This window comes from Aulostomus chinensis, chromosome 19 (assembly GCF_037954235.1).
Source record: "Aulostomus chinensis isolate RoL2024-O1b breed Wild chromosome 19, RoL_Achi_v1.0, whole genome shotgun sequence".
In the NCBI taxonomy this organism is placed as follows: Eukaryota; Metazoa; Chordata; class Actinopteri; order Syngnathiformes; family Aulostomidae; genus Aulostomus; species Aulostomus chinensis.
This window is the reverse complement of record NC_141338.1, coordinates 7,741,150-7,767,060: the sequence shown is the minus strand read 5'-3', so window position 1 is coordinate 7,767,060 and position 25,911 is coordinate 7,741,150. Positions and strand designations below refer to the sequence as shown.

General features: G+C 42.9%; 1 protein-coding gene and 1 long non-coding RNA gene across 8 annotated transcripts in view; one reads left to right on the top strand and one right to left on the bottom strand.

Moving 5' to 3' along the window:
• Window positions 1-11,464, top strand: part of ctif (CBP80/20-dependent translation initiation factor) — a 57,735-nt gene extending 46,271 nt beyond the window's left edge. For all 5 annotated transcript variants that reach the window (XM_086186707.1, XM_086186705.1, XM_086186706.1 and 2 more), the window contains 3 exons: window positions 1,096-1,251; window positions 7,172-7,225; window positions 8,154-11,464. In XM_086186707.1, the coding sequence (XP_086042833.1) occupies window positions 1,096-1,251; window positions 7,172-7,225; window positions 8,154-8,375 (432 nt within the window). In that variant the 3' untranslated portion in view covers window positions 8,376-11,464. The remainder of the gene's footprint in view (window positions 1-1,095; window positions 1,252-7,171; window positions 7,226-8,153) is intronic.
• Window positions 1-25,911, bottom strand: part of LOC147243889 (uncharacterized) — an 88,423-nt gene that overhangs the window by 31,875 nt on the left and 30,637 nt on the right. The window lies entirely within an intron of this gene.

Sequence of the window (25,911 nt, the reverse complement as noted above, 5' to 3'; positions counted from 1 at the left end):
CAAAAAACAAAACAAAACATGAGTTGCTCTGCCTCCATTACTAAAGTTTCAGTTTTACCTGGTGGTCGGGCCTTAGCCCATGGGGTCCGGCTGGGCCCAGCCCGAAATGGTGACATGGTCACATCCCCCCGTGGACCCACCACCTGCAGGAGGAACCGGAAGGGTCCGGTGCAGTGTGATTTGGGCAGCAGACCAAGGCGGGGGCCTTGGCTGTCTGATCCCCAGAAATGGAGCTTGAGCTCGATTTACCAGTCAATCTATGTTCCAACCCTCACCTATGCTCATGAGCTCTGGGTAATGACTGAAAGAACAAGATCACGAATGCAAGCGGCCAAAATGAGTTTCCTCCACAGGGTGGCTGGGCTCTCCCTTAGAGACAGGGTGAGAAGCTCAGTCATCCAGGAGGTGCTCAGGGAAGAGCCGCTGCTCCTCCATGTCGAGAGGAGTCAGTTGAGGTGGTTCAGGCATCTGGTGAGGATGCCTCCTGAACGCCTCCTTCGGGAGGTTTTCCAGGTATGTCCGACCAGGAGGAGGCCTCAGGGCCGACCCAGGACACGCTGCAGGGATTATATCTCTCAGCTGGCCTGGGAGCGCCTCAGGATTCCCCGGAAGAGCTGGTGGAAGCGGCTGGGGACAGGACAGTCTGGACTTCCTTGCTGAGGCTGATGCCCCTGTGACCCAGACCCACCAGATAAGCGGAAGATGACGACGACTTTAATCTACATCTATACAAATGCATATGAAGCATTAACCCATATTAACCCCAACACTTTCACAGTGCTGTTCAGCACCTTTCACTTTGAAAATACATGAACGTGTTCGCATCTATCTCAGAGATAAAAGAAATTCATTAATTTGTTAAATGTTCTTTTCAACTGCACTTTGGCTGTTAGCACTTGAAAATCTGAAGGTTAATACCACCTACAAAACTCCCATCAGAGAGATCATAAAGACGTTAATAGTGATTAGTGGCTCTGACAGGGAAAATAGTTTACTGCCACTGCTGCTACATTTCTGAAATACTTGAATGTCCTCAAAGCAGAAAACCTGAATGGTGTTATTTTCCAAACTAAATCTGCCTCCGTCTTCCCACAGAGAGATTTCTCCCGTCGTGAGGAGCTCCAGCAGTCGGATGTGGAGAAGTGGTTAGGTTTCATCACCTTCTTGTGTGAGGTGTTCGGAACCATGAGGAGCAGCTCCGGGCAGCCGTTCAGGGTCCTAGTGTGTCCCATCTACACCTGCCTACGAGAGGTTTGTGCCTAGTATCTGTTCAGCACTTTTTATCCGCATGTTCCAAGGAGAAGAAAGTGCCTCGCTGCAATTTCTCTGTTTATATCGATACATGCACCACGCCAGAGTTTCCCATTTTTGGCCAAACCCTGTCTAGACAGTAGACGCCACAGTGGGTTGGGTTCGTGATGCAAACAGTCAGGGCCGAGCATCAGTTCCAGGAAAATGCATGACCCAGGTTCAGTTCTCATCAGCTGGTCATACTCTCATACACATTGCCTTGGTTACTATGGTAACCATATAGGGTAGCCACCACAGACCAACCACTATATAGAAGTGGTTTACGACAGATGGGATATTGAAAGAGGAAGCAATGGAGAAGAGGGAAGTGAGGAGGTGAGAGGAGGAGAATGTGGTCAGGTTGACAGTTACTAGAGAGGAAGTGAACTCATGACAGGTAGAAGAGAGAAGAACAATTGAAGAATCCTTGTACAGTCTGAGTTGAGAGAAGAAGTAATGGCAGCATTGAGGGCACGAGCCAGGTAGTTGTACCACCCACCTCCACACCTCCGCCAGTCTGGCACTTGGTCACACACCCGTTTCTTTCAAACAAACGCAACATTCACACATGGCTCACGCTCTCTAATACCATCCACACCCTGTCTGAGAGCATGCCCAAAGCATTATCTCAGCTTGTTAGAAGGCTCTGCAACACGACCAAGGGTGTGGACATAAAGCATAATCAGTCAGAAATATACACACACGCACATGCACGCACACACGCACACACACACACACACACACCTTTATGTTCCAGCATTGACGGTTTCACATTTAGCCTGATGATGCTTGAGGTCAGAACACAGCTGCCAACAATGTCACATATTTGTTGAATTATGTGTTTGCGAATGTATTTTCCAGATCATTCCTGTTTGTTTTTTTTTAATCTATCTGCTGCTTTTGTTTTAACATGTATGAACAAATGTGCGCTTGTGTGTGTGTGTGTGTTTGTGTGCGCCTGCTGGCACATCAAAGCACATGTGCCAGCGCATAGGTGTTTGCCTTTGCATTTTGCAGCGGCCCTCCTCTGTAGTTGTGGGTTACAGAACAGGATTAGGTAACAACTGAGGTGTGTTTGGGTATACAAGAGTGGAGTAAATGAACAGTGATCCATTCATGACTGACAGTTTCTGATGGCGTCGAAGGGATACAGATCCCTCAGCGTGCTTATGCTGATAGCAGATTGTGTTCCGTAGTTCTGCAATCTAAGGGGGGTCAACGTTTTCAAAAGGCTGAGTATGTTGGCTGGATAGCAGATTAAGATTCTTGAAACACAAGTAACTGCGTTGTTTGCTGCATGTTTGCTGAATCTTGTTTACACAGCCAATCATATAGGCTAAGTTACCAGGCTAACACTAGCTTAAGCTTCTAGTCCAGCAAGCTCAACATTGGTATTTGGAACAGCACTTTGGTTTAAATACCAATTAATTCAGCTCCATGTCTCCAGTGTGATATCTGCTCATGTATCACACACAGACTGACTGAGAGGGTACAGTATGTGGGTGGACAAGCTAGCAACTCCACGTCCCTGTCGAGCTTCTCCTTACATCCCGAGCAGCTAAAAGAAAGCTTTCCAACTACTCTACCGCTGGATACGTCGCTACAGTCACATGCTTTACTCTCATATCACTCAGTATCACCAACTGCAGTTTACTGTCTGGCAACTAGGGAGCAGCACAAGACATAAACAGCACAGACATTTTAAGTTACTGTTTCCTGCGTAGTGAATGGTGGCCATTTGCTTTGGTCAGGAACTAAGACATCAATGCTGCTCACCAGTCTGAATCTTCGTCGATTTCCTAATTTTGTGGGAAAAAGTGGTTCGGTGTTTTGTTTGGTCTGAGTATGAACACAATGTAGAAATCCCGTAGATAGAAGGTCTGCGTGCGGGAATTCAAGCGAATGTCATTGCTCTTATCTGTTCCCTTTCTGGGACATTGGAAACCATCATCTGTCAGAATAACATGGACTTTAAAGGAATTGGTCATCTTGGAAGTCTACGATGTCAATACTCAATCTCAATCCCATCCCCATTTTTGATCCCATCCCTCCTCTTTCAACATCCAGCTGAGGAGCAAACTTAGCATTTATTCCAACTTGTGTTTTTGACCGCCCGGCTCATGTTTGTCCAATATGCACTTTGCAATTTGGTCTGTTTTGCCCGCCACCATTTCTCCATTTCCTGAGGGAAATAACCTGCTCTGCTAAGTGCTCTCCTATGTTCACCAGCTAGTCCCTACCTCTGTCGTTTTGCGCAGGGTAGCTAGTGTACTGTGTTATTAAAGCTTTTTTTTCCCACTAAAAGCAGCTGCACCTAGAAAATACGCTGATGAGACTGAAACAAGACAATTCAGTTGGGGGCTTTAAAATCAAAACTATGAGCTAAAAGACTCTAAAATGCTCCTCGGAGCTGAGGGGAACCACAGCTCCTTTCGCATTATACACAGTCATTTGATCTATAGTTCCTATTAAATATTAAGAAGTGAAACTTGAAATAAGTTTTTTTTTTTTCAACGTAACTGCAAAAAGTATCATATTCTTATGCTTGCTACTCTTTCCGCATGAAAGTTAGTTGTTCAAAACTTTGTGGTAAATTTAGACCTGAAGAACATGTAGCTCAAATCCACCTACTCTGCTAAAGCAGGAATTTCTATTTCCAGAGACTGTAATAGATAACACTGTTAACTCGAGCCTTCATTAATTTGCACATTCAAGATGAAAAATCTTGAATCTCAAAACACATCAACTTTAAAAAAAAAAAAAGAGACCTGAATCTAATGAATGTATGCTGGAGGAATAGTCCTGCGCAGCTTTATTGTCCGTAGCAGAACATCTGAATCTGCAGGTAAATGATATTTTATTGACAAAACTAACCCACAGAGAAGATATTTGTTAGCGGTAGTCGACTGCAGAAACCATGGAAATACACTGTCTGCTAGCAAATTCAGCAGGTGTTTATATTGTGCCTGTACATCCTGCTTATATTCAACCTTCATAATCAAACCAAACTGCAGTTTTATAATTTAATTATGCCCATGTACACCCGCTGCAATAATCCATCCTGGAATCTTCTGAGCATCCAGGCGCTGTTCCAGAGCTGTGGTCCATTTAATCTGTTTAGTACTTTTAGTTAAGTAGCTGGTAAACTAGTGCTGTAATGTGGTAGCAAAGGAATAATATTAAATGAAATGGAGGGAAATGATGGTCCTGATGCCAGAAATACTGTTGCTATGCAACTATTGCAAACCCAGTGAAGTTGAAGTAGTCATAATTCGAACTTTAAGCGCTCTCTGTGTGTCATTAGTATACAGCTGAAACGTGTTTGCCTCTCAGTACCTTTTACATCTTTTCTCCTTTTCTTTTTTTAAACCACAAATAGGATGCCAGGTTTTGATACATATATACAAATACACATACGTTTGATCAATGAAACTGAAAGCTAGATAAAAGCCTGAGCAGGAAAATGCACATGAATATGGATGTTTGTTTCCTCTAGTTTGAGCTCATTCAGTCACGATGTCATGTTGGATGCGTTTCTTCCATTCAGAGCTACAAGAGAATCACAGCTGTCCTAGATTTTGTTGCTTTTTATGTTCCTGATCAAATGTATTTTGAATGAATAGACTGTAAATGGAAATCACACAGAATCTCAAGGTTTCCGAGGGAAGCTAGTTTCGCTACTTGATTACATAACTGAGCTGACAGTTTTCAGCATCTGCAGAAAGGTTGTGGTACTGTAAGTGTGTGTGTGTGTGGGGGGGGGTGCCTAAAAATGTTAATTTTCCACTAAAATACAAAGGCAATAATCGTGAATGTTTGTCATTCAGGAGCTCCTGTAATGGAAGAATTTCACAACAGATAAGGTGTCTATAGATCAGACCATTTTAAACACATTTCACCATGGACTCCCCAGAGAACTCATTATGTGCTAATCCTGCTTGTCGCGTGGTTCTCACTCTCTGGGAGTAATGAGGCTCCAGCTCCCGTATCACACAGCCACACTGACACCATGCCCATCAACGCATGCTGAGGAGGGGATGTCTGTGCAACCCTGACACCATTACGCTTAACATGCTAAGAATTAGCATGTGGAGTGTCGCATCAGATGAGTGAGTTTGGTTTCTTTTTCTATTAAAAAGTCAAAGCTAGGATTTCTTGGACATTTCCCCAGAAGTTGTTATTAAAGCATGTAGAAGGACTCTTTAAGTGTCTAAATGGACTTGTATTCAGTTTTGAGTGTGTTACCTTTACCTCTGGAGCGTGCCTGCTCAATAAAACAGGACTAGAGTTGCAAAATTACAGAATATTCAAAGTTTGGAACTGTCTATAACAGGCAATAACAGGAATAAGCTGGAAATTCTTTACCTCTGTTACTTAGTCATGTGCGGATATGAATATTATATTACGTTTTAATATTTTCAAATGCAGATATAAACGCAAACATATATACCTACATGTATATACATGTATATATATATATGTATATATATGTGTATATACATATATACCTACATACATATATAACATACATGTTTTTTTTTAATGGTACATTTGACTCAGTCTTTTTATGAAAAGAACATGAACGGATTCTTTCATTAAAAACAAAGAATAAAGAACGCTGAATGACAGAGAATGCTCAGTACTGTCACTCCCTCTTTATGCACATTAATCCCAATGGAAAGTTTGCAACTCTTGATAAATTTCCAGAAACTTTCCATTCTAGCAACCGTTACCTATACATTCTTGGTTTTCATGGAACAAGGCTCAAGCATGACTTAAATGAAACCTTGCATGTTGCCACAAAGACGCGCAGGCTTCTCAGCGACAATTACATTGCCTTTTACCTGCATATCTTGTTACACTGACATCAAACCAACAGAACTTCAATTGCCGTTGGACACACTCTCTCACTGGCTCCTGTCTGCTATGGACCACACATGAAGGCTCTTGACTCAAATAAGTTGTCAATCAGAAGGTCAGGTGTGAGGGCCATTTTTGTTCACATGTCAACAGAGACGCCGAAATAATACACACACCTGTAGCTAACAAAGGCTAAAACAGCCGCCTTTGTGTGTTTATGAATGTAATACTGTGTTTTAGGCTCAATATTGTGCTGGATTGGGTCACCTGGACCATAGCCAATGTAGCAAGACCATTTTGGCTACAGCACTGTCAATCTGGAGATTACTATATAATATAATATACTATAATCAGCAGGTAATGCAAATTTGAGAAGGCAAAAAATTTGGGTACCACTCAATCCTATTCATGACACACGAAAACCAAAAAAAGCTGCGCTGAGCATACACTAGTTCAGCCTGGGGTTGGAGGGCGGGGGGGGGGGGTGTCCTCTGTCAGTGTACTTCCTTTTGTCGCCATCCCTCCTGCATTGTTTGAAAGTGCCAGTTGTATGCCCATCTGTCCATGGGGCCAGCAACAGCACAGGGGGAAAGCCAGCCAGCATGTTTACCAGCTCCACTGTTTGTTTTGGGCTGCTCTGTGTGTGTGTGTGTGTGTGTGTGTGTGTGTGTGTGTGTGTATGTGTACAGTAAACATAAAGCAAGCATTGATGTGTTTGGGGATGTGTCCGGCTTGCTTGCTTGGATGAAAGCGAGGTCTGTTGTCTTCCAAGATTTAAAATGTTGATGTCGAAAATATTTACAATTGGGATTTGTAACCCCCCCCCCTCCCGGCTCTTGTGAACTGATTAACTGACGTCACACACACACATTTGATTAATCTCCTCTCGTGAGCCGTAGCCAAATAAACTGCATTTCTATATCTACCAGGCCTGGTTGTGTGTGGCTGCATGTCCACATGCTGCTACATCAGGATTTCTGCAGCTCTGTATTCATACAGTGTCTGTTCTTGTTCCTTGTAGCTGTTACAGTCCACAGATGTTAAGGAGGATGCAGTTCTCTGCTGTTCCATGGAGGTATGCACAAAACACACACACACACACACATACACACACACACCCCAACAGACCTCATTGAGGCTCGAGGATGATTTGAAATACATGCAACAGCCAAGCAGCAAAATTAAACACAGTGAGACTTCTGAACAAATGCACATTTTTTTAATGGAACAGGTCAAGTTTTGGGGAAGTGCGTTCATTGCCCATCAGTTTTCGAACTTTAGAACTCCTCTCTGGTACATTACTGCGCTCCAGACCCCCCACTGGTTGGCTAACTGCTAGTTGAACGCTAACCATGGGGCTGTACAAAAAATGTCTCAACGGTCATTGGCTAACATTCGCTGCAGCTAAGCTAACTAGGTAGGGTAAGTAGGTAAGGGTCTGGAGCTAGAGAGACGGGTATCTGCCCGTTTGTCTGACTCCAAAAATAATGAACAATAAGAATATTTCTAAAAAGTTGGCTTATTCACTAAAGTTGAAATGTCCAGTATCTCAAACCTATGTATTATTTGAAAGCAGTACCGTTTGGGTTTGTTTTTTTTTTTACCATTGCTCCTCTGCCAGTCTCCCAAGGGTTATGAAAGCTCAAGCAGTGCAGGTGAAGTGGAGTTATTGATTAAGTTGGCTTTCGAGTGCATGAGAGTAGAAATCTCTCAGTACTAGAAGGTCAGAGGGTAAAAACAAGGCCGAGAAGTTAAAGAACAGGAAGAGCAAAGACAGGTGAGCTCTGGTTGGCCAACACTTCCCAGATGCACACCAGCATGAAGCCAAGATACCAGCATATATACTGCTCTTTGGCCAGAGGCTTTGTGACCTAATGCTGTCTGTTTCCATAGTAACAAGGTTGCCAAATGTTGTCTTGCGCTCTTTAAGGTGAAAACACACACGCACGCACACACACACACACACACACACACTCTAACCTCCCACCACTTTCCTTTTGCAGTTGCAGAGCACGGGGCGTCTCCTGGAAGAGCAACTGCCTGAGATGATGACAGAGCTTCTAGCAGCAGTGCGGGACAAGATGCTTTGTCCGGCCGAATCTCAGCTGACCCGATCACTCCTCATGGAAGTCATCGAGCTGCACGCACACCGCTGGAGTCCCCTGGAGGCTCTCACCACCCAGTACTACAACCGTACCATCCAAAAGCTCACCACCACTGCCTAGGTGCCAGCCCCTGTGTTTGGGAGGAGAGGAGACAGCTCCCTTCAAGTGTGATCTTAACATAGGAATACGATAGTGGCCCAAAAAATAAATCCGTTATTAACTGAACCATCCACTATTTGCTCAAATAGTCACAAACAAATCCTACACTACCTAGCAAACAAGTTGCCCTGAGCCATCCAGGCTAGTGGTACATGGGGCATTGAAACAATGAAAGCACATATGACACAGATTTGGGAAAGACAAACTACTAGATGGCCAGTAGGGGCGTGCTTGGCCACACAGGAGCTCTCCTGGCTGTGGCTGCTGAGTGATGAAGGAGGGGAGCAGACAAGAGAGGGGTCATGTAGGGGAGAGGAGGAGAGGGCAGCAGCCTGTCCGTTGGGAATGATCCGCACCCAGAGATGAATGGATTGGGGGGTCAGGGTAGTCCATGTCAGTCTCTTCATTGTACTCATTTGTCCACCACCCTCCCTTCTCTCTGTCTCTTTCTCTCCCCAGCCTCCCTCTCCTCTGTCTCTCCGCCAGCCCCAGGGATCTGTTTGGCTGATAAAAGAGAGAGGAGGAGGAGGAGGAGGAGGCAGGGAGTAGACACGGTGCTGTCTGTCTGGGCTGTCTGCCCCACCGGGCCAGGGACCAGGTCAAAGGGTCTCGCTGTGGGGCTCCCACAGTTCCTCCCCGCCTTTGTCTCCCCAACTCAACCCCCTAGCAGGAAGCCTTTTTGTGGGGATGAGACAGCGGGCCTGCTGGGCCAGGCTGGGCTCAGGATAAGGATCAGGCTGGCTAGAGTAGGACGGCAGATGGCTGCTTGAGCCCTTGTGAGACAACACACTCCTAACACACCCCTCCAGCACCCTGGCGTCCTGCTCCCTGAGCTCGAGTTGGTGTTGGTAATAGAAGCAGTGGAGATATTGCAGTGGTTGGGTGGGTGGGGGCAGCATTAGAAAAGCATTAAAAAAACAGACACCGCTCTGTTAATTCTTTTGTTTTTGTCCTATGGGGGAATGTCTCTTCTCCTCTGTTAAGCCGTGCATGTCTATGCTTTGTTAACCACATTGATATGACTATATATTTTTTATAATCATCTCTTGTTTTTGTTATTCTTGTTTCATTTTGAAGTCTTGTTTTTATGATGACAATGTATGTATGAGATGTTGTAGTGGTAGGCCTTATTGCACAGGATTGATTTGTTTGCACTGTTTGAGGCAATTTGCTTTAAAATCAAAACTAAAATTGGAATCAGTGCTTATGGAGTAATATCATTCATCTCAGTAGTGAGAAGAATCGGTTGGGCAGAGTGAAGGACTTTAGGATGTTTTAATGGACTAGTGGCCTTGTCAATTACCCATTTTTATAGGAACGCTTTTGTTTTGAGGGGCATGTGGCAGCAGAGGGCATATTGATGATTTAAGCTGGATTTATTTCCATGTTTCTGTCACTGAGGAAAAATCACATCGAAGAATAAAAAAAGCGAAATAAGAGCATGGCGCGCAGAGAAAACAGGAGTGGTGAAAGCTTCTGTGAATCTCCTTCTCAAGCCATTCTTTGCAGTGGACATTTTGCAAGTATTTAACATAAACTGTATTTGATCTTGCTTTGTTTTCGAAGAGAAAAAAAAAGACTATTAACCTGTGTATTTGAAGATGACAAGAAAAGAAGAAATCTTATTGTACGACCTCATTAGCTAGTCATGCTTTATGTTACCCTTATTGAAGCTAACGTGTAATATGATATTGACGTACCAAGCCAATCATGTACCATTTGTGAATGGGCTCTCTATATATAATCCACATACAGTATATTTGCAAGTATTTAAAAACAGCGTAATAGGGATGTTGGGGGTAATCGTGCAAAAGAATTGTTACACAAAAGGAAAACTGTGGTTGTGTGGCTACAAGTTAGCCCATGTATTTCTATCAGGAATTAGCTTACTGCTTGGGTGAATAATCACACTTACATATTAGGGGTGTAACAGTACACAGAAGTCCCGGTTCATTACCGGTTCCCAACAAAAACGTAATGCAAGTAATAGTTAGTAATGTTGGTCCAGCATGTATTCAACTGTCAAATGTGAGCAAGTGCTTGGGGAAAAATGTTTTTCTTGCTCATGTGAGTCACCTAAAGTCATCACTATGAGAGTGGCTCAGTCACAGCTGGAGCTAATCTTTGCATGTTATGTTGCTAACATGCATTTGAAAGCATTACTTCACCCCAAAAGGTGGAACTTACCTTTCAAGTCCTCACAGTTAGGGTTCTTGACTTGTTTTGGATTTAGTATCACACACACACACACACACACACACACACTCTCCATGTAACTGCATGCACCAAAATGAACTGTACCATGACGGTTTGGGATGAAGTCACGTACCCTTACACCCCTAATATCTACACGCACATATGCACATGCATACATAAACTTAGTTTCCCATCGAATATCTGTGGGCAGTTTTGAGTATTTTTTTTATGATTATTTTTTCTGTCTTGCATCAAGAATTAAGATCCTGTGTGGTAGAAACACATCCCAGAAGGTTAGTTAGATGAGGGTGATTTCAAGCTCACTAATGTGGTTTTGGAGGTGCAGCCTAATCATCTGTAATTGAGCGTCTGCTTGTTTTTTTGTCTTGTATTGTCTTTTATTTTATTTCTAGGTTTTTATTTAAATTATATTTAGCTCATTTATCTATACAATTTTCATTTCTGGTGGGTATTCAAGACATCTTGTGATACCTAGCTTGCTGGCAAGTGTGTGTGGTAGACTATGAAAAGAAAATAAACACCCATTGGTCAGTTGCCATTATGCAAAGAGCGGCTTGCTCTCATAACCAGATGGGAGCAGGTGGGGATAGACCCCCACTTCACCCCCTCTTCTGTGGCACTGGAGCCTCCCCACCCTGCGTGCCCTTAGACCCCTCTGCTTGGGTCACATGACACACTCGACAATTGAATGAGACGCACCTTCATTTGCATATTCTCATGAATATTGAACGAGGCTCCAGTCGGCGCACAGATGAGCTGTAGATTCGCAATAGTGACTTATCTGTGAGCTCTTGTTTGTTTTGTTTTTCTAAGCAAAATGAAAAATAAAATAACGTGAGAAAAATGAGAGAGAGAAGTCATTTTGTATCATCTCACTTATCAGCCCACTCAAAATCAGTGTGGTATCACGGCGATATACAGGCTTCACAGTGGGACACACATTGTTTCCACTGCTACTTCCAGATAAACGGCGTAACAAATCTTGGTACCCCAGTAGGCCATTATACTAACAATGCATCCACGTGCACACCGCATCTCCTCATTTACATGTCGGCCTTTACATCGTCACACATTAAACGGACCACACTTCAGAATTTTACCGTGTGTGTTGCGGCACGTCCTTGGCCAATTGCCTTTGGTTAGCCCTGACACATGCCTGGGGCTCCCCGACTGCAGGCGTCCCGACGGGGTGCTCTCAATGGCGGTATTGCCTCCCCATTGAGGACCCCCATCCCCGGGACTTAGAAGACGTCCTTCAGCATGAAACACTTGGTAAAGAAAGCTTTGTTTTTGTCAAGGACTCGATAGATGAAAGAGATCTGACAAACTAAAAATATGTTGAAGAAATGCAGTAACAGACAAACGTGAGGTGCAAGTGCAGTTGAACAAAGAAAACAGTATTCACCTTCTGTGAAAGAAAATGAAGAGACATTGATAAAGTGAGGAAAAATATAAATGTATTCCGTGGTTATGAAAAAATTTCTGAATACTGAGACGGTGTGGGAGCTTCTAATGGTGGCGTAAAGACCACCTGACATCACAGCTAATTTAGCTTAGCGCACAGACGCGTTAGCCCATCAAGGGTGTTAGATGGCTACACTGCTGGAGCTTAAAACATGAAGATACTGGAGCTGCGTCGTCAATTTAGATGACAGACAAAGAATGCTGTTAAACCGTGGACAAATGCTGCTTTGTTTCCAAAGTCTTACTGAAGAATACACACTACCGCCACCTGCTGGTACAGAGCGATATTGCTACAGGTGCAGAACACATACTAATCTGTGGGAGGAGGCCCAACAGGAAACCCCACCTGTACCAGAACCTTCTTCCTGTGACACCACCTGTTCCACCACCTGTGCCATCCTTTTCACACACAAAAAAGTCATGATCACATGGTCACAGATTATAAATATTTAAAGTGAGGCAGACGGCTCACAGATGAGGCTTTGATAATCTCAATAAAGGTACTGTAGTAGTATATTTTCTTGACAATACAATCTTAACCTTAACTTAATTAAGTGTTAACTTAATACTTATACTGTCATTGGATGTTGCCAGGATGTACTTTGGAACTCATACCCGTAGGACTACTCTAACCGTGAGTTCTTCCTCGATGAAACCGTCAGATTAAAAAAAATCTGGACTAAATGATGAATTGCGAGATTGGGAATAAATCCACAAATAATATAAGTGCATACTTCCATACTTTCGGCCCCTGGTCCTAATCCTCACACATCGCAGTGTGTGCTTGTTCCACACAGCGAGAGGGGGGCGAAGCGTGATCAAGTTTGGATTTAGCTTGCAGGATCAGACCAATGCAAGGACTGCGGTGCATATATCCCTTCCTGTGGCGGTGGAGAACACGCAAATACTGTCAACAGTGAAATGTTGCCGAACATCGCATGAAAACATCACGACGGTGTTGATGCAAATCAAATATTTGCTACATCAGGCTAGGGCTGCAGAATTTTGAAAAATAAAATTCTAATTTTGATTACTTTGACATTAAGATGTGATTTGCAGTATTAGAGAGAACCTTAGCTCATAAATCATTTTCCTTGAACAAACCCATTTAAATGATTGCGGTTTCATAATTTTTCAGGGGTCAATATCAAACAATTATGTTTTCTTAGGTCTGTTGACTGTGACGCGTAGGCAGTGCCAAATAATTCATTTAAAGTTGTATTTCAACTCACACTTAACCCTTAACAAAATGTGCTTTCTGCCAATTTTAAATTAAGGTTATCTTGCAATTTATTCTGCAGCCCAACAGGAGGCTGGCTTCCTCTAACCCTGAGGTGCCACAATGATTATGTCTTGAAATGGGCTTGGGTACGTCTTCAGGACCTTCAATGGCAAAATCTCAAAATTGGCAGCCTTGCCACGCTGACGCTGTTTTATTGAAAATCCGTTGCACTCAAATTTCTTATTCAGGCATTCCTGATCCAAATCAGGATGAATCTGATCAACACGCGAAAGACAAAAACCTGCTGTCGCCAGGTGGCACTACAATTTATAAGCCCCCAAATTTAATGGACTTTCCTAAATCTGTCCTTCAGCTCTTCAAAAAATTTGGTGAAAATCACTTTCATAGTTTTTGTGTAATCTTCCGAGCAGACAGACACACGTGACCTCCACCAAGGAGGTCACAAGTGTTAGCAGGAGTAAATATAATTGAATGAGCTTCATGGGGCCATAAAGCCACTTGAGTTTCTCTGCTTTCTCTGCTGGTGTTGGTGGTGGATGAATGGATTTTGTGTGTGTGTGTGTGTGTGTGTGTGTGCGTGTGTGCGTGTGTGTGTGTGTGTGCGTGTGTGTGTGTGTGTGTGTGTGTGTGTGTGTGTCTGAGTTTAGTGACTCACACCTGTGCTGTCCATTGTTTGAGCCAGACAAAAGCAGGCTGTATCCATGCTGGCCTTGATGATGAACCAAAGACGAGGAGGGAGGACACTCACATTAAGATAACTGAGTACACACTCTCCCACCAACTTAACAAGTGGCTCGTACGCTGGATTTTTTTTTTTTTTGCTGTGCCCTCTCATCTGCACACTGTGTCTTTGTGTTTGATCAGTACACAAGCAAACCAGAAGAGAGTACTGCAAAATCTATTCTGTTTGGTTGGAGGGGTGCAGAGGCCATATATTGTGTAAAACAAAGTGGAGTTAAAACGCAGAGAAGCATCCCCAGATGTTTTCCTACAGAACGCTTTTACTGTGGGAGAAATCAATAACTGTGGGCTACGAAGTGGTTTTAGCTTGCTCCCTTGACCTTTTCATCTTAGCAGCAGCTACTGCATTGTGGTTTATTCTACTCCCCCAAAAACAGATTCGAGCTGGAGTGAATTTGGATTCAGACATTTTAGGTGGCAACTGCACTTACTCTGGAGTCTACTGTCTATCTCTGGGCCTTTACATTGTGGGATAAGGGCTGGGCTACATGGGGAAAATCAAATATAACAATATTTTCTGAGCAAATACCACAATTTGTTGGCACTGATGAATTTGTGTATATTCTCAGTCATCCACGTCATCGTAACTCTCAGAAATAATCAATTCAAGCAGCTTACAAGAGGTGAGTCCAGTTGCCTTAACTGATTATTTTTGAGAATGTTGGCACAGATGCAGGTAATGCTTTTGTTTCTTTAACGATATATTAACACAATTTAATTTCGGATAAATAATCATCAGTCATATGGATGTAATGACTTTCTTTACTTTAGTACAGTCTTTAAAAACAAAGAACAATTTTGCTATATGAAGATAACCCATAATCTAAGATTAGAAGAAGTTTAAAATGACACTACTGATATTATATCGTCACATGAAGCAGGGGGTCAGGCTTAGGGATGCAAACCAGAATCTTACAACAAGGTGCCTGCAGGTACACACAACATACATTTTTCCAAAAGGAGTTTTTCAGAGGGAAAGTTAAAAACTGGGTCTCAACCACAACGGAAACTGGAAAGCCGTATTCCTGCTTCCTGGACTGGTAGTGGAGGAAATGATATCATGACCTTCTTACTTCCTGAATGAACAGTTTCAGTGGCCCTTTTGGTGGAGGACCTGCTGAGTCAGTAAATCACCCAATTATTGGTTTTTGTGGCTGTTAGGGGAATAAATCACATTTCCTACCTGCTGGCTGCATGCATAAAGTAATAAAGGAATGAGTTATAGACACGGAAATTGTTGAATGCCCGATTCCTTTGTTTCATTTTTTTAAAAGGCTTTATGATAAATTACACACAAGGCCCATGGTTATCACATATTTTCATATTTTGTTTTACAAAATAAAATATGCCAATAAATGCCACATTAATAAAATCAAAAGCTTTTTTTGTGTCGAATCAGCAGCAGTTTCTAATGCAAGGTTCAACAACAACAAGCTGTACACAGAAAAAGCCCAAAGCTAGTTGTTCTGATGTGCAAGTCATGTGTCCACGGTGTCATTTGTTAGCATACCGTTAGCTTCTAATGATTGCGTTGCTCATTGGAGAAAAAAAAATTATCTTGTGAAACAGAACATCCAAGTTTCCTAAACCTTTGTTTGCTACATTGCATTTTTCTTTGGCAACAATCCCAAATCCAAAAATCCCACTGGCTTTTGGTCAAGTAAACCCATAGTCTGTCTACGTCTGGGTTAGCAAACAAAACTATGTCATCCCTGCCTGCAGCACTCCATCAAGGATAAACATGAAACACCTTTCAGTCTGCATTTGAGGCTGACATTTTCCAGGACTTCTGTGGGTCATGGAATTCCTTAGGGATTCATGTGAGGATGGAAGGTGATTTCACTCTTCATCGGCCGAGATGTGAGGGGAATCATCGTGGCAACTCAGTTCTTCCTATAATTTCACACTGCCAGTTGCCACCAGTGTTTGCCATACACTGATTTATTCATAAATGTTAGTATGAAGATCTGCAAAATCAACACTGACTGGCTGGTAATGATTTTCATGTTTTTACTGTTAAAAATTGGTAAAATCTTTTTCATTGAAAAGCTGCTTGTAGCACAGAGAGCAGAGAGATTCTTTGTGTTGGTGTGCTGCAGATGCATAAGTAGGACTTGCAATAATGGCCTTCCATAACTGTTTTGTGTTTTATTCTTTGGAAAGGGACCTCTTTCCACGGTATGTCAGGATTTAGTCCTTATATTCTGCAGACCCTCAGCATTCCCTCTATTTTCCTTCTCTGCCGTTTTCAGACTCAAAGATTGAGTTGAAATGTCTGCCTTTCATTCCGCTAGAGAAAAGCTGCAGTGGTATGCCGCAATGTGTGTCAGCCAACTGACCCTGGCCACCAAAATGTTTTCAAGTCATCCTCAAGTCCCAGTGGGTGGTTTTTGGCAAATTTGAATTAGTTCCATCAAAGTGTTCTAGAGATACAGCAGCTAGAGAGAGACAGAACCTGGAAACAAAACATCCTGGCTCGGGTGGGACTAACCCCAGGATGCAGCAACAGTACTCTTGCAAAATAATGTGGGGGATTCCCTACACGGGGAAACTTGTCTTTATATTCATAATTATTCTATATTTTTTACAACTACTCACACATATATCCCAAAAGACCTTTTTTATTTTACAACACAAACCATCTAAACATGTTTGAAAAATCTTCTTCCATCACTGTTGAAATTCTTGATGGAGGTCATTCACAACCTGAGGTTCAGCAGATGAGAGATTGTGGAATATTTCTCACAACTCGTAAACATTGTGGCACATTCAAAAGGCTTTGAGGTGATGAAAAGCTTGTCCAACAGACTCAAACCATTGGGTTATAAAAAATGGATTACTGTTTGCCTCTCTAAGTGGTGGTCAGGTCTGTCAGTGTTGCAGTAACAAGTTGCTGGCTGATCAAACGGTACGTACTATTCCATCGTGTGCTAAACTTGTGCTCATTTTGTGAGACATTATGTAACTCTTTCAACACCAGCGTGCCTTGGTGCAGCTTCCATCAACAGCTACAAGGTGTGGCCAGTACATAAGCCAGCCTGTAGGCTTCGTGCAGCCACAGCATTGGCACAGTTCTTATGCACAATTGCAATGATTTTATGAGGAGTTACAAACTCAACCGCTACATCCTCCATCCACACTGGAGCGTTTGATGCCTGACCTGTAGTGGCATGGTGGTGAGAGTTCACGGTCTGATCAGCTCAGATGTACATCCCTGATAGGCTTCATTAGCTTGTCCACAGTGGTCAGGGCCATTTTGCAGTTGGTGCCTTTACTCTTTATGTCCTTGAGGAAGGAATGCATGAAGGGTTGAGGATGTGAATCATTCTTCTAAATCCTTCATCCTCCACCATCAACTGTGTCGGTCGCCAGCCTATTCAGGATGCAATCACTTATAACGGCTCCCTCGCTGTGGAGAATTTCTCCATGTTAAAGTCATTCAAGAATGGGGCTGTAGCGATACACTAATCTCACGATACGATATGATACACGATATTCGTCTCACGATACGATATATATCACGATATTCGTCTCACGATACAAAGCAATACACTTAGATCCTTGGTGTCTGGGTAACTAGAAATGCTATACAGCAACGCTAGCAGCTGGCAGACCTAAGGGCTCTTCCTGCAAAGTGCGGGACACGAGGGATTTGAATGGAGCTTCATGTATCAATACTCACAGCTGAAAAGTCGATACTCTCTGGGGAGACAATATATTGATATATGTCGCAGAATTGATAAACTTGCTCAACCCTATCCATGAAGTGCTTTCAGACCAGAGGAACTTCTTCATGGTTCCTGTAACGTTGACCCTTCTGTGGCATGTCTGGACTGCTGGAACAGCTTCCCATTTTAGTAGTTGGAACCTCAAAATCACAGGATAATGTCACACATGTTATTAAAATGATCAGCCTTACTGTCCAGAAATAGGAGAGACTTTTTTTTGTCTCATTGGTCCAGCAAGATCCTGGATCAGTTGCTGACAACATTATTTCCAATGCAATGATCTTATTTTCAAAATAAAAGTAACAATACAGCATTATTATTATTAAGTTTCTTTCAGGGCTAGTTTTGAGAATCTAATCAGGAAAAATCTGGCTGGAGGTAAATATTTATGCTGGTAGCTTGTTGCTATTAGCTAAGCTAACATCACTCCATGTCTCATTTGTGCTCTGTGCTGTATATTTGTGGTTGCCTGTTCCTGTGTCTCGTTATTCTTTTTGTTTTAACGAAATAACTTGTGGGTTACAAAAAACTCTACCATTCCCATCCATAATCAGGATATAGATTAGCCCTTATTAGCATTAGCATTAATTCAGGCCTTTTCACATTTACATCTCTCTAATTCCTACATGCAGCTCCTTTAAATAGCAGAAATGCTCGATATTCTGTTTTATCAGATGCTCCATGTTGGACTGCAAACTCAATTGCTTTGCAACTGTTAAGTTTAACTTCCATACTTTGTTATTAACCCCTCTGGTTCCAAGTTCTCCAGTTGGTTTGCTCTGCACTGGTCCAAGCAACATTCTTACCCAATCCCATCTCACTGACCTACATAACTAAACCAAACAAATTGGTAGATATTATTTAGTTAGACGCCTCATTTAATTTTAGTATAGGCGTAAGTACAACAACATGATTTTGGGAGAAACACATTCACATATGCCATTGACAGGTCTTAAAACTACTCATTTTTAGGTGAGGAAACATGACGTCTTTGTTGTTGGGGAGCATGTGTGCCCTTGCAGTGGCTTGGCTGAGAAGTGTGCTGCAGTAGGCTATTTTCACTTTGTTGCTGCCAGCAGCAACATAAACTCTGCCAATGTCAACAGACGGATCTTCATGCAGGGAAGGGAGAAGAAAACAAAGGTGAGGTGGGGGGGGGGGGTATGAAGTGTGGGGAAACTTGCAGCATTGACAGTGGACAGAGGTTCACGCAGACATATCGGTAGTTTATCGTCAGACGGAACAAACGGGTCACAGATCTTTTTTTCTGCCTTTATCCTTCTTCTCTGGCTTATTGCAGCTAAATATTTTAATTATGAAGAATATCTATGTGTGTTTTTGTATGCTGGTGTGCGTGTGTGTCTGTGTGTGTGTCACTTCCTAGCCTGACCAGACCAGCCACCCAGAAGTGTGTCTTTCTTTGTAGTTGACAAGTCGGCGTGAGCAAAGCTTCCGCTGTGAGCTGCACTCAGTGACCGATCACTCAAGCAGAAATCAACACACACACACACACACACACACACACACACACACACACACACACACACAATTAGAGATGGGAAAGGGACATGGTTAGCGTCAGCAAAGCCTCTGCAGCTCACTGGCAAAGAAGTGAACACACACATACACTGCGTACACACATACAGAGCCAACCGTTGGAGGTCAATGGAAGTGTCCGCAGACAAGCAGTGGGAAGTAACACCTGATGTCTTTGTTGCCAGGCTCCAGCCTAGTGACTGTCATTGTGGCAACCTGCTGCTACAAGCATGACCCTGTTGCTAGGCAACTTGAACTTCTGTGACAGGCAGACGGAAAAGCTCTGTGGTGAGAGTGAAATTGAAACATAAAAGGGAAGACAAGAACAGGAAACAAGATTCAGAGTTTAATGAAGAGCAAACACACTAAGAGTTAGCTAAAGGTCTACAGAGGACCTCCAGAGAAAGAACCAGAACACCACCAGTGGATCCTGATCAAAACATGTGTCCATCTACTCCTACAGACCTACTGGCCTGGTATGCCAGCGCTCCTTTGATTCATGAGGTAGCATGCTGTTCGAGACGCATTCCCCATATAGTGTGTAAACGCACATAAAAGAGCTCAGCACACAGCCGGCTGATCACATGGACTCATGTACAAGGCGCTACTTTGTCTGTGGACATGCAGACTCTGACCCATCCCTGGCACTGACTGCACACACACATACACACACACCAAACACATTCTCAGTACCAATGACAAACTAAGTACCATCATCTACACAAGCATTTTCTTTAAACACCTCCATGTTAAACTATGTGTTTGTGTGTGTGTGTTTGTGTGTGCATGTATAACATTATAACCTACAAAACATCAACAGAGATTTTAACTGCATCTTAATTACAAGATTTATTTGATTTTTACTGCAGCAACTAGCTCTGTAGTTATCATTACAGTATTAATTAATATCTTTAATGTCTAAAACATATATTTTGAGAAACATGTGATATATGGATAAACAGCAGTATGTGGAAATACGAGGAATTGTTTTAATGTCCCCATAAAATATATAGGAGGTACGGCAAACTAATACGTAAGAGGTGTGTGGTTCTACTATCTGTCGTTAATTTGGAGTCCTCAGGTCAAATGGTACAGATGTGATTGGGGGAAAATACAATCAGTGTTGCAGCACAGAAACTAGCAATTTTGCACTAAAATATTCATTTAAAAATACATAGAGAAGTGAAGCTGACAAAAAAAAAAAATAGAGTCCTGTGCTACATTTCTAGTCTAGTCCTAGTAATGATTGCTCATTTGTCATCCCTAGGTCACATGACTATGAAACTATTATAAAAAATAAAAAAAAACAGTTTGGACAAAGTCACAATTGGGCTGCACAGTGGTGCAGTGGTTAGCACTGTGGCCTCACAGCAAGAAGGTTCCGGGTTCGAATTTGCATGTTCTCCCCATGCCTGCGTGGGTTCTCTCCGGGTACTCCGGCTTCCTCCCACTGTCCAAAGACATGCAATTTGGGGACGAGGCTGATTGGATTCTCTAAATTGACCTTAGGTATGAATGTGAGTGTGAATGGTTGTTCGTCTCTGTATGTTGGCCCTGCGATGGACTGGCGACCTGTCCTGGGTGTACCCTGCTTCTCGCCCATAGATGCTGGGATAGGCTCCAGCCCCCCCGCGACCCTTACTAGGTGAGGAATAAGCGGAAGACGACGACGACGACAAAGTCACAATTATGATCAGCGTCAGTCACAAAACACTAGGAAGCAGGAAAACACACATCTCTGGCTACAACCGTTGACAATTACTGCAGTAACTGACATCTCTGACTGGAAGGCGACCAACCTGGAGACCCAGGGTGTACTGGGAAGGTTACCTCCTGCCGCCGTCGGAGAAAATGATGGCTGGGAAGCTTTGCTTGGCTTGTTGTCATGGTGAAACAGATGCATGTTTTTATATCCATGGAAGAAATAACACCCTTTACATAATATGATTAAAAAAAAAAAAACCTATGTAAAAGGGTTGGTGTCAAATTATTTGTTGTATATCAAATCATTTTACATGTGTATTCAACGGGGTGCTATTTTTGTTCTCTATACAACGTACAGTAGTTTGGAAAGCTCTAAAAAAAAGTAGAGCCTGTTGTAGCTTGAGGATGATTCTCTGACGGTTTGCTGGTGACAGCCCTGCACATGTGTATAACTATTACAGCCCAAACTATATTGGGATTGGCATTGCATAAATACTTGTGATGTGTGAGTCAGAGTGATTTTGGCTGCTGAGTGTCATACGCCCACAGACCGCGCTGAAGTCTAAAGGATGCTGCATTTTAGGGGTGTACTTTTTTCTTTTTTTTTTTTTGAGCAAGTGATCACCTAGCAAAAGTAGAGCCATGGCAGCCAACTATACTTCAAAAATATCCCACTTTTCTGATGTCTGTTCTGTCTTGTTGAAAGCTACAGTGTACACACAGCCCACACACACACACAGAGCTCACTGCCACAAAGACGGCCTCCGTGCTGCCAATGTTAGCTGGCTGAGACTGAATATTGGTAATATGATGTGGACTAAACGCAATCCGCTCTTTGTCAGGATGTCATTTGTTTGTTTTTGTGCGTTCAGTATCATCTTGTATATCACTGTCAACCCTACTGTATGGATGGTCTGAAAATGTGGCTGATTTGTCACAGAGGTGGTCATGTCTATGATGAGAATTCCTGGAAAATAAATGTGATTTTGAGCGGCACAGTGGTGCAGTGGTCAGCACTGTGGCCTCACAGCAAGAAGGTTCCGGGTACGACCCCCAGCTCCAGCACAGGATCTTTCTGTGTGAGTCTGCATGTTCTCCCTGTTCCTGTGTGGGTTCTCTCTGGTACTCCAGCTTCCCCCCACAGTCCAAAGACATCAAGAGGGGACGAGGCTGTTTGATACTCTAAATTGACCGTAGGTGTGACTGTGAGTGTGAATGGTTGTCTGTCTATATGTGTTGGCCCTGTGATGGACTGGTGACCTGTCCAGGGTGAACCCCGTCTCTTGCCTGAAGGCCCCCCCCCTGTGACCCTTAACAGGATAAGCAGAAGAAAATGGATGGATAAATGTAATTTTCTGTAGTGGTTCCAGTAGAAGGTAGTTGCTCCCTGATTTATTTGTTAGACTATTTGCTTCACTGTCGTCTTATTCACTTGACCGCTGAATCATATGGCCACCTGCAAGGTCACACTATCCCTGCTGTAAAAAAAACTCTGCAGCCAGGAGGAGAGCTTCAGAGAGAGGCTACAGCCCTGATGTGAATCTCGCCGCCCGGTTCCTGGAGGCCGCATTAGTGGACTCGCTGGAGCTCGGGACCAAGTCTGAGAGGACAGCCTATCAGACCTGCTTCAGCTTAAATCCCCAATTTTCTAAAGGAAGTCTGGAGTATAAAAATGAAATGAAGCATTTCTCTTCACTGAGAATCTAAGGAAATGTTATGTTTTAAAGGACTTGAGACTCAAGACCTGAACTGTCATGACAGCTTACACACACACACACACACACACACACACACACACACACACACACACACACACACACACTTCTAGTTCTGGTCCAGCTGTGGGAAAAAGTCATTTTTGCTTGTACCAAGAGCTGGAACAACTTCAAGAGGTATGTCTTTTTTTGTTGTTCTATAAAATTCTTTATTTGTAATTCAGATTCACATAATGCATAAAAAGTAGTTGGACAAATAATCAAATGGAGTCCAACAGACAGGTAATAACTCAATAATAAACACTCAGAAATACCTAACATAACTTAAATAACTAATAATGATACGTATGAGTTTTATGTGTGAGTCTTAATGTGTTACGTACCTCCTGTTTCTATCCTGATGAAGGTCCCTGACAGAATTATTTATTCCCATTTACAAAAACATAGTTGCAGTTAGTTTTTCAGTCAGCGGACTGTGGACTTGCAGCTTACAGCTTTCTGGGTTTGTAGTGTTTATTCAAGAGGTGCATTTGTAAGATCAATTCCTGTCTATTAAATGGAGTTAATTAATGCTTCCCTCCTTTGCACCATCGGGATGTAGTTTAAAATCCAACTGGGACATGGCCTTGAGAGCGGATATGGCTTTTCCTCAATAAAACTTCACATAAGAGGTGATGTTTTACACTCTCACTAAAATAAAGTCAGAGATTTGAGAAGATAGTGGAAGAATAATTCTGGTGTGACAACCAGGACAATGCGGATAAACACACAACCACACACTGTCACTTTCACCTCCGTCAATAATAGTCCTCCTCGTTTGTGTGTTTAGGCAGCGGCAGGCTCCTCTGATGCTCCCAGGCGCTCACACTGAGAACACCACCTGACCTTTGCAGCCTGTTTTCTCCAGATTTGACTGATTTATTCCATCCCTCTGAGAAAAGCAAAGATAGTAATATCTAGCATCACACAGTGTTGATGAATGTTTCGTGTCTCAAGGCCAAAGGAAGGAGAATAGGCAGTATAATTACACTGAGCCGAGAGCTCACTCATGTCAACTCATTAAGAGTGCCGTTCCGAGAGAATCGCAACATTTTTGGTTTACAAGCTAAGAGTTGAGGGATGATTTCAAAGGGAAGCTGAGCGATATTGGTAGCGATTACTACATTTCCAGTGCCTCGACAAGGCCAGCTGGCACAACTCGTTCTCACAGCCAGGAAACATTTCTGTTTATAAAAATTTGTTGTGATTATCTTCCTAAAAATAAACCACAACAGCTTTGAGCTTTTATTCTTTTAGCAGCTGAAAAAACACCTTTCTATTCATCGTTTTATTATGAGTTGATGGGGTAAACTACAAGGGCACTTGAGACTTCCAACAACCAGACAAGCAGGTTTAGCCCTCAGCTAATATCAGTGGGGATGAAATTATTCAATCAGGTGCTTCTCGACTTTCAAACACACAACGGAGATCCTCCTTATAATTCAAGATATACGTAAACACACAGTAATGATCCCATAAACCTCCTGATTAAGATAAGTAATGGAGATATTGTTTATTTTAAAAAGGAGCTTTAAATCAGTGCGCTGAAATAATGAACTTCCACTGCATCCATTTAAAAAAGTTCAATATCAGTGCATATTGGAGGACATATACACCCATACACCTACTAATCTGATCCTTCATGAATTTATCCTGCACCCTGCCACTATTTTAACTTGGCCTCGACACCCAGCTTGATTCCCGAGGGCTCAATTCATCCGCTGGTCTGAAGAAGGCCAGCTCATTATGCATTCCAGTTGAGCTGAGCCGATAAAGATGCTGTGATGACATATTTGTTTTTGTAGCCTGACAACTGCATCAACATGTTTGAGATTTCTTGACACTTATGTCAAAGCCTTAATTGAATCCATTCCCGCACTCATGCAAGTCGCCTGACAACAGAGACCAAGCAGTACGTCGATGGGAATAATTGGTCATCCTGACACATAGAGAAATTGTTCTGACAATGAATGTGACGGGAAAAACCATCATACAAAGAATCAGTGTGACAACACAGCCATACAGATGTTGTATCCTTCCCAGAAGACTCTTATGACATTTTGATCCTCTCCCACTATCTCATTATGACCCATCATGACAAAAGCAGCCCCTTTGATCCTTTTTTGGGAAACCAAGGCACTGGATATCCCAAATATGACTGGCTCTGTTACATATCCTCCCACACACACACACACACACACACACACACAGTCCCTGGAGTCTGGCAAAGCAGCGTTCACCTGTCACACACACACCCTCTGCAGAGCAACCACACACATCAAGAGGCTTTATCTGATGTAATGTGGGTGGCCAGAGGGTCACGTAATGTCCAAACAAGAGCCAGTCCGGCTTGTAGGACCTACTGACAGTGTGTGTGTGTTGAGGAAAAGAAGCATTTACGTTGCTGCTCACGTTTCCCTCATTTCAGGATACACACCTCTGGTGTCCAAAAAACACCGGTAGTTCCTTTATCCCCAATGGAGACCTCTGATCTCCTCTGTGTACAAAGCTCCTCTCCCATTTTTTTTCCAGTCAGATATTTGCCTTGCTTTAGCAAAAACTGTATTTTTGAAGCAGATTTCAGACAGACAGAACAAGTGCTTTAAAAAAACAAGCTAACATTCTACAGATTAGTTAACAGGCAATTAATATTCCTCAAGCAATCTCTTCAGTGGTCCATGCAGATATTGTACTTGAAGAGGTGGTGAAACAGCCTCTCACCTCAGTTTAATCAGGTGACGTTTCTATCAATATGTATATCTGGAGGGGGTACATACATGGAAACGAATCATTACTCTGCTCAAGAAATCAATTTCTTCTTCCCCTCCCAGTGGAGGGTTGGAGAGGACCGTTCTTAAAAAAATCTTTTTAAGGAAATTTCAAACTGTTTTCTCACCAATTCTACATTGCCAAAGAAAAACGTACCAATCTATCGTGGACCAATCTATCGCTTGAGCACCACAGAACAGACAGGTGCTCCGGCTAACCAGAGGAGGCTCTACGGACAGGGCCAACTGAGTGTGTAGGGACGCCCTACCAACCCAGAGGCAGCATGAGGAACCAAATCAGCAGCCCAGCAATCGACTGCCACGAGCGTCTCCCAGGGCATT